The 12,797-nt window shown below is 45.0% G+C and overlaps 1 protein-coding gene across 1 annotated transcript in view; it reads right to left on the bottom strand.

Annotated features, from left to right (window-relative positions):
- Nucleotides 1–1,701: 1,701 nt before the first annotated feature.
- Nucleotides 1,702–12,797, bottom strand: part of MAPRE1 (microtubule associated protein RP/EB family member 1) — a 28,934-nt gene continuing 17,838 nt past the window's right edge. The window contains exons 4-7 of the mRNA XM_039237697.1: nucleotides 12,424–12,631; nucleotides 9,787–9,908; nucleotides 5,074–5,226; nucleotides 1,702–3,451 (exon numbers count right to left, since the gene is read on the bottom strand). Of these exons, the coding sequence (XP_039093628.1) occupies nucleotides 3,395–3,451; nucleotides 5,074–5,226; nucleotides 9,787–9,908; nucleotides 12,424–12,631 (540 nt within the window). The 3' untranslated portion in view covers nucleotides 1,702–3,394. The remainder of the gene's footprint in view (nucleotides 3,452–5,073; nucleotides 5,227–9,786; nucleotides 9,909–12,423; nucleotides 12,632–12,797) is intronic.

The raw sequence follows: 12,797 nt of genomic DNA, 5'->3' as shown, positions 1-12,797 counted from the left end.
ACAGAAAAACTTCTCTAGAGTCACTCTGGTTACAGCAAAAGAGAACTGCTTCCTTTCCAAAACCACATTACATTCCAGAGAGTATACCTTGAAGAAAGTACAAGTTTTTAAATCCATGAATCTGAATTACTGAATCAGCGAGCCTTTATTTAAAAGACAATGGTGAAATGTGTGTTTATAGACTTCAGGAAAAACAGGGTCAAAATCATGGTCTGAAAACCTAAAGGAGATGGACTCCTCAATACCACCAACAAGCTGAAACAGAAACAATAAAAGAACTTGTTACTTATTTTACAAAGTATTCCAAGCATATCCTAAGCAATGTCCTCCTGGATTTTCAGGACACAAAAACCCTGTCTAAACTTTTCTCATCTAGAAATTCTAGAGAATGTCAGCCAGAGCTGAAAAACCTATGTAGGTTTTTCTTACACTGGGGCTGCTTTTTCTGTCAGCTCATTCTGATCTCAACAGGAGCCCGGCAAGGGAGGCACTTTGGCCAACCTCATCATCCCCATTTTGCAGGTCAGAAGAGAGATCTATTAGCTCAGAAGTCACAGAGTTAAGAGGGGCCTGCAAGGACTCACACCAGGTGTTCCCGCCTGTCAGAAGTAGACTTGAACTTGCAGGCTACATCAAGCCCAGGTCACCCGAAGCACACAGTAAAAATTTCAATCTTCCAACTCAGAATTTCTAGAGATAGGCTTCAGAAACACGTTATGTCAGTCAAGTTCCCCAGGTGATTCTGAAGCCCACCCATCGGAGGACCACCTGCCTGAGCAAATCCAGCCAGAGGACCCGTCTGTTTACTAATCCTCAAACAACACAGAACATGCCAAGCAAACCAAGCAGCTTATTCAAGTTAACTGCACATGACCTAACCTGAACTAGTCAGATCAAAAGACTTTATAGGCCTCAGCCAAAAGAACACGGTCAACAGATTTAGGTCAGAGGTACACACAGCAGCAGCTTCACTGCTTCCAGGGTAACTTAGTGCACATTACCCAACACGTCGTCACAAACTCCAAGCATGCCCGGAGGTATCTTCCAGTAGATTACCAACACGGGGGTATCAAATTCCTTCTGAACAGTGCGTACTATTAACTTCTAGAGGAAGTGACATGGATTTAACCCTAAGCAAAATCATCAAGCTGGGTTTATAGAGTGTCTATAATTGTAGCAGGTACCCTAAAGATCATACAGAAAATTACCTCCTATCCATTTACTTCATACTGAAAATGGCAGCGAAGTCTCCCTTTGAATTCATTTTTTATGGCATAGAATTTTTTAAAAGGAGGGGAAAATGATGACAATTTCAGGTTATTTCATAGATTCAGACTGTGTTCACTGCCTTTGAAACATACTTTCAGCAGGAAAAAAAGTTATCTCCCCATGGTATCCAGCAAGCACTATCCAGCCGTATGTTTCTCTGGTGGAATCGGCCTGAAAAGACTTCAAGGCAGATGGGCCAAGCCTTGGGCTTCTCAAAGACCTCTCACAGTAACATGAGAATGTCTAACAGCAGGAAGCGGAGAAATAAATGTAATGTCAAGAACAGAGAAAAAAGAAACAGGCTTAGAAATAAGCACATTTGAAACAGCGAAAGGTTTGAAAGGATCAGTCCAAATTTAAGAAAGAAGAATTGGTACCTTACCATTTGAACCTAAAAGAATATACTCAGGGCAAGACAAACTTCAGAAGACATGACACTCTTGAAATACAGAATTTTATTTAGAAACTGTTTAAAGTAGAAAAAAACCCTGTCAAGAAAGACCAGGTGGAAAATGGGTTCCCAATAAAATGGAATTTTAGGGCAACAAAAGTCTAAAAGGCCACACAAGAGAAATAGCACCACTGTCATTTGAACAATGGCTCGTTACTTGCATTTTTTGGCATTGTTAATCACTGAATCTGGGTTTTCCTCTGAATCCCACACAGAGCATGCACTACACAACAATTTTATCATAAAATATCTGCTTTCTACACACATTTTAGGACAAGCTACCACCAGAAACAAATCAATACAAATACATCAGGGGCTGAACAATCTCAGTAGTGGGTGACACACATTTTGCAGAATTCTGCCAAACAAAGGAACTGAACAGGCTAGGGGCAAAGCAAATGAGGAAGAGTTAAGGAATGAAATATTTTAAATATTAATAATTAATTCAGACACGGTACTGTATTTTCTGCAAAAGAAAATTAACATTAGTAACACACTAATGAATTTGATCTCCAAAGAGACTAGTGCACTGGCAAAGTATTCCGGTAACAGTGGAGGGCTGTGGACAGCAGGTCCCGAGAACACCCAGCCTTGCAGAGCCCAAGGTAGCGACGGCCTTCACTGGTCACTCCCTCTGCCAGGGGTCCAGAAAGAACTTGCAGCATGACCACCTGCCTGCTGAACTTACACTCTAAGCAGCAAACTTTAAGGAGCCAAAGAGGAGTCCCCAGTGGGCAAGGGGAGCAGAGAAGAGAAACAAGTTCAAGGTAAACTCAAAAGACAGTAAAATAGGACATGACCCCCATTCTAATCCCAGAGATGTGGGCAAGTCCCCAAAAGTAGTTGTTAGATTTAAAAACTGGACACACCTCATTTCCCAAAAAACACAATACACAGAAATTTCGGGGATAACTGGAAAAATCGTCAGAGAAATGTTCACTGAAATTGAAGCTCTACAACTCAAACATGGCAGGGCTGAAACATACCCTCTATTCGTTCAGGCAACAATGCCTCTTGCTTCTTAGAGCAGGGATACAATTGGTCAAGGACACCAAATGGCTTTACAGAGCAACTTTTTATACTTTCCTTCTGGGCCAAGGTCTAGGCCTTTGCAGATTCAAACAGCCCTGCAAGGCCTGTGAACAGCAGATTCCAAAGGTCCAGAGGTCTGGTCCTTCCTTCCCAGACACAATGTCAAAGACATAAAATTTGTCATGTTACATTTTATATTTTGAAATATGGAAGCATATTTTAAATACTCTTAAGGCATTTATTTATTAAAACGTTCTCTGCCAAGATTTCACATTTGCTTAAAATTCAAATCAGTCTTTACATTTCTCTACTGAGGTATCCACCACCTCAGTGCTTTACATAAAAACACCTTCTCCAGCAATCAGTGTTACCAGCATCCACACGGGGAGCCCCATGGTCGGACTCTCTGCTCCTGGGTAAGCCAGCTAGGTGTTAATACTGCTCTGCTACAAGGTGAAAGCTCCTAACTCAAACTCATTGGAAAAAGAGTGAAACTTCTGCAAAGTGCACTTTAAGAAGAGGTACTTTTTGCTCATGAAAAGAAACCAGTGAGTCCTCTAAGAATAATAAAAGGGAATATTTTACAGTTAAGCACATGATTTGGAGTGAAGAATCCGGATGTTGCTCTGCTGGTCCAGGCTGTTAATACTCCTCTTGCTCCTCCTGTGGACCCCCTTCATCAGGTATCACAAAGCCTTCCTAAAATGGGGAAATGAGAGGGGAAAGCTGTTATTCAGCACCAAATGAACAGTTTCTACTGTGGGGTCACTTTCCTCATATTTAAAGCCTCTCAAAGTCTATGGCTCTTCCTGTCTCTACCACACCCTTGACATTTAATAGCACAAGGCCAGCGACCACTACTTTTATTAGACGGTGGAAACACATGTTACAAAAGACAAACGCTAAGCACAAATTTACTCCCAAAAGTTGATTTCTTGATGATGGTGGTGATTTCACACATCAAGTTGTACTTAAATGTGTACAATTCATTATGCAATTATACCTCAATAAGGTTGTTAAAAAACAAGAAAAGTGACCCTCAAAAGCCCCTGAGGTCATGATGAAGTCCAGCAGGACACCATCTCTGGCCAGCAGCTGTCCTACAGCCTGCTCTTCCCTTCTGCGTTCTTCTGACCACACTTAGGAACCACGCATGCAATTGTGGGTGCTGCAGTTCACCCAGGATGCTCATCATGCCCACAATACCCACCAGAGCCATAAGACTGACTCAACCTCAGCAGCACGGGACAACTACAGGCTCACACTCCGGCCTCATTCTCGCTCCAGGCCATTCTGGCATCTGACAGTGGCTACACCACCATAAAGATCAGTCTTTCCCTTCAACTACCATCTTTTTTTTAAAAAAACTAAGTCTCTACAGCTGAATTTACCTCAGATATGACACCACTAAAGTACTACTCAGACCAGCCCAAGGAACCCTATATCTTCATCCCCTTTGTTTTCACGAGCTGGCACAGAGCAAGCCCAGAATAAGGGTTTACTGAACAAAGTTATTTTTTTAATCATCTGTCTTCATCCCCCAAAATTCACTTGATATGTTTAGAGAACAGTGTTAACGACAATATTAACATTACCTTCTACTTGTATACTGCTATACAGACACATTACAAAACACTTAGATATACACTGTAGCTTGATCCTACAGACCTTGCTAGGTATGCAGACTTACACAAAAGTAAAGCCATTAAACAGTGGACACAGCAAGATACCAAATCCTAAATCTAGGGAAAATCAGTCTTCCCTGATCAGCTAATATGTCATGATTAATATCAGCAGCTTCGGCTGTGTAATAATACACATGGATCCCAAGAAACGGGACCATAAAGTACTGTGAGGAAAGAGGAACCAGGCACACTCCTGGGAAGGAGGAACAAAACTACAATCTCACAGGTGTGGGCAGAGAACATCAAACTGGTTCCCAGGTCATGCCTGGGACCCTGATAAAATGGAGATAGCACCTCAGGCTGAGGGGTCCATGCTGTAGGGGGTGGAACGGGATGGTGGTGTTAAGAGCATTTTGTAGCACTCATCACCTATCAGTGGTCATAAACTACAGAAGCAGGGCAAGCCAGCCACCTCCGTGTCCTATTCCTGCCTCAAAGGCTCACAGACCTCAAGGCAGAGGCTGAGGTTGAGCAGAGATGCCCTCCAGGTGACTCTGAGGGGTCAAAGTTAAAGTCTTTTGATAACTGCTATGCTGGAACACAACAAGCATCAGCACTGAGTCTGCTGACACCAACCAGATAACACATTTCCTCTGGTGGCAAATGGCAAGAAAACATCCTCATGTCAACACATACGTCTGTAGCGTAGAGAATGTCCACGATCCTCTGCAATACAGGGTTGTTTTCCCCCTCGTTCTCCTGGCAAATCAATTCAATGTTCCTTAGCTTTCCAAAGTAGAAATCTCTCTCTTTCTCCAAGTCTTCGACAGTAAGTTTCAATACGTTGACCTGTATAAGACATTGAAACGGGTGAGATACTTGGCGCTTATATATCAATAACATCTCAGACCACCTGCTAACCCAAAGGAGAGGTGGCCTTCCATCAAACTCTCTAGCAGGGACAAACCGCCACTTTAGTTCAGTATCAGTTTTCTTCAGTTCCAAGTAAATAAAGTGGGCCTGTTCATGGCCACCTTGACTCTAACAGCCCCAAGGGAAAGGCAAGCCACACCATGGAACATGAGGAACTTCTCAGGGACTGAGAAAAGATCAAGGAGAAAAAACTAGGGGATCTGGAGGGGATCTGGAGACAAATACCGAAGCAGACTCCACAACCTAGCACGGCAAGGTGGCTGACAATCATAAACCGCATGCCACTGCTCAAATTCAGTCTTTCTGCATGTGGAGGTCAATGGAAAGAGAGGGTCCGGTCCAAAGAAGTGGGAAGAAATGGCGAGCCAGGAGGAGAAGACTACAGATGACTACTGCTAGCCGAACACAGCTGGAAGTGACAGAGGCCTGGGCATGGAAAACTCAATGGTTCTTGCTGGGCTGCCGCATGTTGGGGTTGGGGAAAGAGATCCATGACTCAAAAGAGGAGAGGATCTTGGCACCTGTCTCTCTCCCAAGAGAGTTTCAAAAGGGAGACAGGACCCGGAAGCAAGGAGCAGACCCAACACGTTCCACAGCTAGCTCCATGAGCATCTCATCGGCTTGTCGCACGTGCTACAGGGTCCTCCGGGTGCCCCGCTGGGGGGCTCTCCTTCCCCACAAAAGGCCAATGAAGAAACAGATCTCAGTGCTTAAGCCAGATCTATCTAATCGGAGTAACAAAGTCCTAACAACTCTCATGGCCCTTTGTGTATTTGAAGCATGGTGCACATCTTCATTCCAGCATATTCAAATCTATGACATGTGCATTTGATTTAACTCTCATGAAATGCACATTACATGACATACCATGCAGCATAAAATCCTCACGGGACACACAGGCTGGGGCCACAGGGAAGGCCAAGCCAGGAAACCAAAGGTGCAGCTGCAGAGAACAACTGGGTAGCAGGGAATTCTGAGGGCCAGAAAGGCACTGCAGAAAACTAGTCCAGCCTTCTGAGCAAGCTGCAAAATCTGAAGCAAGCCACTTCTTTAGCTTCCCTACCGCCTCACAGGCAGCCAGCTACAGCCAAAGGGATCAAGTCCTGTCCCAGGGTGGAAGAAAACTCCCCCTTCAGAAGCAGGTGTCAAGAAGCCTCCAGAAATGAGAAGCAGGTGACAAGGACCACAGGACCTTCTGTCAACTACTTAATTTCAATGTTCATCACCAAAGGCCTGAACAGACCAAACCAGAATCAAGGTTCTAAACAGCCTTTCACTCTTCCTTTATCAATCACAGAAATCACTTTTAAAAATAATTGAGAATTTCAATGAAGTACTACCAGCAAAACTAAATCATCTGACACGTCCCCTTCTCTCCACCCTTGTTTTTACCACTGCTTGTTGCCTTCTCTAAACTATCAGCCCCAAAGTAGAATATGACAGGGGATAGAAGGGCAAGAGCTGACCAACGCCAGCAGTAGGAAGCTGCCTTAAATCCTCAGTGCCAAGATCCAAGGGCCAGGCAAGAGGTCTTCTGATCACATTAGGGACTGAGGATGAAAAGGAAGTCAAAATAGCTTCAAAAAGTATGCTACACTTTGGAGTCTACCACTCATGAGTCACTAGCACCTCACTCACAACCCCACTCAAACCTCCTGAGGCCTACAAATCATCCAGGGCACCACGAGCCAGCATTCTGGGCCCTACCTGTGGGGCCAAACCAGCACCCCTCTACAATATCACTCAATAACTATGTATCCACAAGAAACACACACAAACAATCAGCACACACTAATAAATCACTGGCTTTCACTCCTCACTCCTCAAAATGCTTACTAATGAGGTTATTAAAACTCTGTGACTAGTAATCAATGCCACTCTTAAACCTTCTCTTGTAGAAAAGTAATAGCCATAACCTAGGAAACCCAAGGAGAATGCTTTGGGCCTACACTGGCCAGTACGGTAGCTAGGAGCCACAAGTGGTTATTTGGACACTTGAAATGTGGCCAATGCAACTGCGACAGGCTGTAAATATTAAACACACACTGGATTTCAAAGATGAGTAACAGTCTTCAAACGTAAAATATCTCATTGATTTGTATTGACCACATGTTAAAAAGTTAACACTTTAGATATATTCAGTAATGGCGGTGGCTACTAGAATATTTTAAATTATAGATATGCTTTCTGGTTTGCATCCTACTTCTTTTGAACAGTGCTGCTTTGGACTCAAATCAACCAAAAGTAAATTTCTCCAGGATACCTTAAGAATGTGGAATCACTGCAGCTCTCCTAAGGAATCGAATACTATGAGGTAATCTGTGTAAAAATACACTGTTGTCCTCTTACCCTAAGAAGCGCATCTGGCTCTATTTCCCACATCAGTCATGTCCCCCAGACCTCCACACCTTCATCAAGGGCCACAAATTCAAATACTTCCAAGGGGCCAGACAGATCATGTGAATGAGCCAAGGAAGCAGTAACAGGGTGTTACAGGTAAGGACTCTGGCAACCTGGAGAGAATCTAAAAAATCCTTCACATTACAAAATATTAAAATGGAAACCCTGTGCAAGCCAAAGTACTCCTGAGGTAGGGCTGAGGCAGCTGGCTCACACTCCAGCGCAGGTCACATAACCTCCCCAGGCACACTGTCCTGGTTTGTACGGCCTCACAGCACTAATGCAAAAGTGAAACCCAAGTACTCGGTACAGCAATGGCAAACCACTCTAAGAACGTCAGCCATTTTTGTTATTATTAACATCTGTATATTTCACCAAAACAATTTGTCTCACATGAACTTTTTAAAAAAACAATTCAAGGGGTGTCTGGGTGGCTCAGTCGTTTAAGCGTCTGACCTCGGCTCAGGTCATGATCTCTCGGTTCATGGGTTCAAGCCCTGCGTCGGGCTCTGTGCTGATAGCTGACCTGGAGCCAGCTTCAGATTCTGGGTCTCCCTCTCTCTCTTTCCCTCCCCCACTCATGCTCTGTCTCTGTCTCAAAAGTAAATAAAACCAAAAAAAAAAAAAGTATTTTAGGAAAAGTAATTCAGAATCTATTTCACTCTCTTAAGACCATGGACAAAAACTATAATAATTACAATGGTCTTTTATCCACTGCCATTTCCCCGTTTATCCCAGACCCCACTCTAGGAACCGGACAGAACATCAGCTCATGTAGTCCACTCAACTACCATGAGCCAAATATGAGCCCTACTTCACACGACACAGTTCAGAGGGGCTAAGTGACCCCAAGAAGAAGTAAAGTGGCAGAGCCCAGAAAATCCCCAAATCCATACAACCCACAGCCTGTGCCCCATCGCACAGGACTCGAGCTGAGCCAGGAGCAGCTGTCCCACAGAAGCCGCTGTGTCCCCTCCAGAGTCCGAGATCAACCCTGTGCTGGCCACCCAGCCTGGGGCTGAGCAGCACGGCTGTTCTCTCAGACTGCTGCCTGCATCCATCCTTGCCAGAAAACCAACAGTTTCCGGGAAGTCTTATTCTCCGGGACTTCTGTACTTCACGGTGACCATGCCCAGAGGGCACTCAAGGCAGCCACACTAATGGGGATGGTGACCCAGTCACCTTGATGTTCCTATGTCACCTAGGGGCACAGGGCACACACAAATCGAAGACTGAAAAAAAAAACCCAAAACAAACAAACAAACACCTGTGCTCTCTGGGCAGGCTCTCATGTCCTGATCTCCAAGGAGCAGGGTATGGGTCACGAGATGTTCCAGGTCAAAGTGAGGCCACTGCATCAGGTTTTAAGGTTTGGCTCTTAGAAAAGTAAAAGGATTCAATCCCAAATGCACAGGAATCATAGAGCATCCCTGATTGTAAAACCAGAATGAATCAAGAGAATCATCCAAAAGCAAACAAACAACTCTAAGGACTGGTGAGAAAATGTCTGAAAAGTCTAAACTCTGTTCAGAGCTGCAGACACCTCTGACGGGGGCCTTCAGGTGCTTAACCCTGAAGAACGCATTTCAAGTCACTGAACTGACAAGAAAGGAAGAGCAACAGCAGGCTTCCCAGACCAGCTCCCCTCTCACTTGGCTCTTCAGTGACCCAGGACTGCAGCAGAGAGCCTGTGCTATCTTCTTTTTAATTACTATTTAGAAAGACTCTCCTTTACCTTTTGTCAGAGCCAAATTCAAGAGACTTTCTCTGAATCCCACAGAACCCTAACAGTTCTGGAAACCTTCCACAGGGTTCTAGCACAGCGGGGGGTCTTCAAAGACATCGGTTTCTGTCACACTCAAAGACCTTAGACATGCCCGACCCCGCTCTTCCCCCTCCACGTGCACACTCACACCCCCACACCGCGCCCCAAGTGCTCCCACGTCACAAGGACGGCTTCAGCAGGGGGACGAGGCAGGTCTTTCCACAAGAGCACAGACAGCCCTCCCATGCTCAGTGCTGCCAAGGGTCCTTTCCTCCGAAGTGACTCCCGTCTTGCACACAGGAGGCGCCTACCTGTTGCATCAATTCAGCTGCTTCATCGTCCCCGTTGCCCACACCAGGGTTCTTTCGCACCATGCCGGGGCCAGACTTAGGGGTTGCAGTAGTTCTGTGGGTCGCAATGGGCCTCTGTGGAGCTGAGAGAGGAGCGGAGCTTTTTTTAAGAGGAGAAATTTCAAGACCCAAGGAACCCAAGGGGCAAGAGGAGGCTGTGACCACCTGCGATCCACAGCTGTGCAGGGAAGGGACCCAGTGTAGAGAGCCCAGCATGCAAGACAGCACTCCATGATTGCCCAGAGTGGTTTTTATCCTGGCAGCAGAGATAAGTACCAAGTTTAGCCACCATTTTGTGTGCTGGGAATGAGCCCTTCTGTGAGGGCTTTTTTCTGCTGGGGTTAAGAGGACTATCACCTGAAAGACACCGCCATTCTGGTGCATACAGATGGTCCACCTTAACTGAGCTCCAACCAAATCCACAAACGGGGCAACTTCATGGAGCAGAGGCAAACTTCATGCCAGGAGTGAGCTCACAGTCCCAGCTGCTGCCAGGTGCCCAAGGTTTCCCATCTGGGAAGGAAGCTGCCCCCCACCTTAGAACCTCAAGCTCCTTGACTTGGGAAGGGGAGGGTGGTAGAGACTGCTATGACCCCCAATGATCTCATAACCCACACCCTGTTTGCCTTTTAGAAGGTGTGTAAGAGGGTTATGAGAGAAAAGCAGCGCCCTGCCTAGGATATACAGACTTCTCTGAAGTATGCGCTCGCCTCAGCGGCACACACACAGACTTCTCTGTAAGCAAAGCTGAAAGAGTAGTAAAGTTAAAACATGGAAGGATTAGTAAAGTTAAAACAATCAAGGATGGGCTACCTCAAGGTAAATGTGTCACCCACGTTTTTAATCATGTATCCAGCAACTATTTTGTAAGGCTGCGCATTATGCCAGGCTTAAAAATATCTGACCTTCCTAACACCCCAAACTATTTACTACCCATAAGGCCTTTCACCCAGAGGTACAGGCAGTTCCTCTGGATGATTTCTAGTCTGCGTTCATCCCCAAGACTGAATCTTACTCCAAGTCTCCACTTCCTGTTACCAGCATCTGAAATACGAAATGCACAGGGTTACCTGCACAGATCCCCCTCTAAGAAGCTAACACTTAGTATCTGGAGAAATCAGAACCCTCATACATTCTGCTGATGGGAATGTAAAACAGTGCAGCCACTTTGGAGAATAGGTGGTTCTGCAAAAGGTCACACAGAGTAACCATATGACCCAAGAACTATGTCCCGCAAGTATACACCTTTGGATATATGCCCGAAAGAAATGAAAACATAGAACCACACAGAAAAGCCTATACAGAAATGTTCAAAGCAGCATTACTCATAACAGCTCAAGAGTGGAAACAACCCAAATGACCAACTGATGAATCAAATGTGGTTCGGCCATACAATGGAGTATATTTTAGCCATTAAAAAACACAAAGTACTGCCACATGCTATGATGTGGATGAACTGGGGAAACATTAATGCTAAATGAAAGAAGCCACACACAAAGACCACATATTCTATGATCCTACTTATGTGAAATGTCCAGAATGGATAAATCCACACAAAAAGTAGATCAGTGGGTTCCTGGGGCTGAGGGGAAGGGAAGAGCTGGGGGGAAACGGGAAGTGACCGCTATAGGGCACACACGAGGTTTCTTTTTGGGAGTAATAAAAAATACTCTAAAACTGGAAGTAGTAACAGTCGAACATATTTGTACATATGGTAAAAAGAACACAACTGTCTATTTTAAACGGACGAATTGTATGGCAAGTGAATCATATCTCAATAAAGCCGTATGTCAATAAAGCTATGAAAGAACACTCAATGTCCTTCTCTACCTACCAGATGGATCAGCCTCTCTCAAGGTCTATGGGACCTTAATATTCTTGCCACTTTCTGGCAAAGGAGGAGTCAGCATCTGTAGAACACCTGTTCTGTCCCAAAGCATATTTATGTCCCACGAATACACTACTGCAAACAGGTTTTGGGAAACCTACCAGGCCAAAACCATCTAGAGAAGGTTTCTAAAAACTGCCTCCCAGATTCTGCTGGCATCACAGCAAGCCAAAGCCACTTAGGAGCTCAAATTCTACGGAGGGCAGGGAAGCCTGAAGTAAGCAGAGGAAGCTGGTCTGCAGACAGAACCACGATGCAGAGAGCCAAGCACAGTCCCTAAGAGACCTAAAAGGCTTCTTCAGTTCCTGGGTTCTCACATCTGGTTCTAACTCCCCACCCCAGAGCCCTGTGAAATGTCCTTGTGTTCAAACTAAAGCTATCTTTTATGTGAGCTAACCTCAGTGTTGGCAAAATTAAGAAAGTAATCCATTCGGGCCTCCAGAATAACCCTCTGGGGCAAGTACTAAAATTCCCATTTTACAGGAGACACTGTGGGGCAGAGATGAAGTGGTTTAAACAGGGCTACAGCGACCCAAGAACAAACCACAGGTCACCTCATGCCCCAATCCATGCTCCTATCACGTGGCTGGGATTGTGCTCCTTAATCTCCCTAAACCTGTGGCTGCTCAGAAGATTCTGGCTGAAGGCTGAATGAAGGAATACCTAGAACACTATCATTGGTAAACGGTGTTTTTGTTCTGTTGCTTTACCTGCACTGCTAGAGCTGAGAGGTTTCTTCGGTTTGTTCAGAGCTGGAGCAACAAGGGAGGGAGCCACTGCGGTTTCTTGACCTTGTCTGGCAGCTACGGGGTCATAGTCTTTTCCATCATAGTTTGCATCAAAAAACTTCTTGAACCACTGAACAAATTCAAAATTGTCCTGAAACTTTCCTTTTACTAATTTGTCCACAGGAATTATCTGCAGAGAAATATCAAGACTATTTAGCCCAAAGCAAGAGGCTTTTGGCAAGCATCAAACTTGTCCATGCATCAAATCAGTATAAAGCTCTGCTGGAAGGAGAAAAAAAAATTCTTAGAGGCAAGAACTTCGTGTTAAGTAAGCCCCTGAAAGTTTATAGAGCAAG

The sequence above is a fragment of the Hyaena hyaena genome, unplaced genomic scaffold (assembly GCF_003009895.1).
Source record: "Hyaena hyaena isolate Hyena2069 unplaced genomic scaffold, ASM300989v1 scaffold_131, whole genome shotgun sequence".
In the NCBI taxonomy this organism is placed as follows: domain Eukaryota; kingdom Metazoa; phylum Chordata; class Mammalia; order Carnivora; family Hyaenidae; genus Hyaena; species Hyaena hyaena.
The sequence above is the reverse complement of the archived record's forward strand: the minus strand, read 5'-3'. Positions and strand labels throughout refer to the sequence as shown.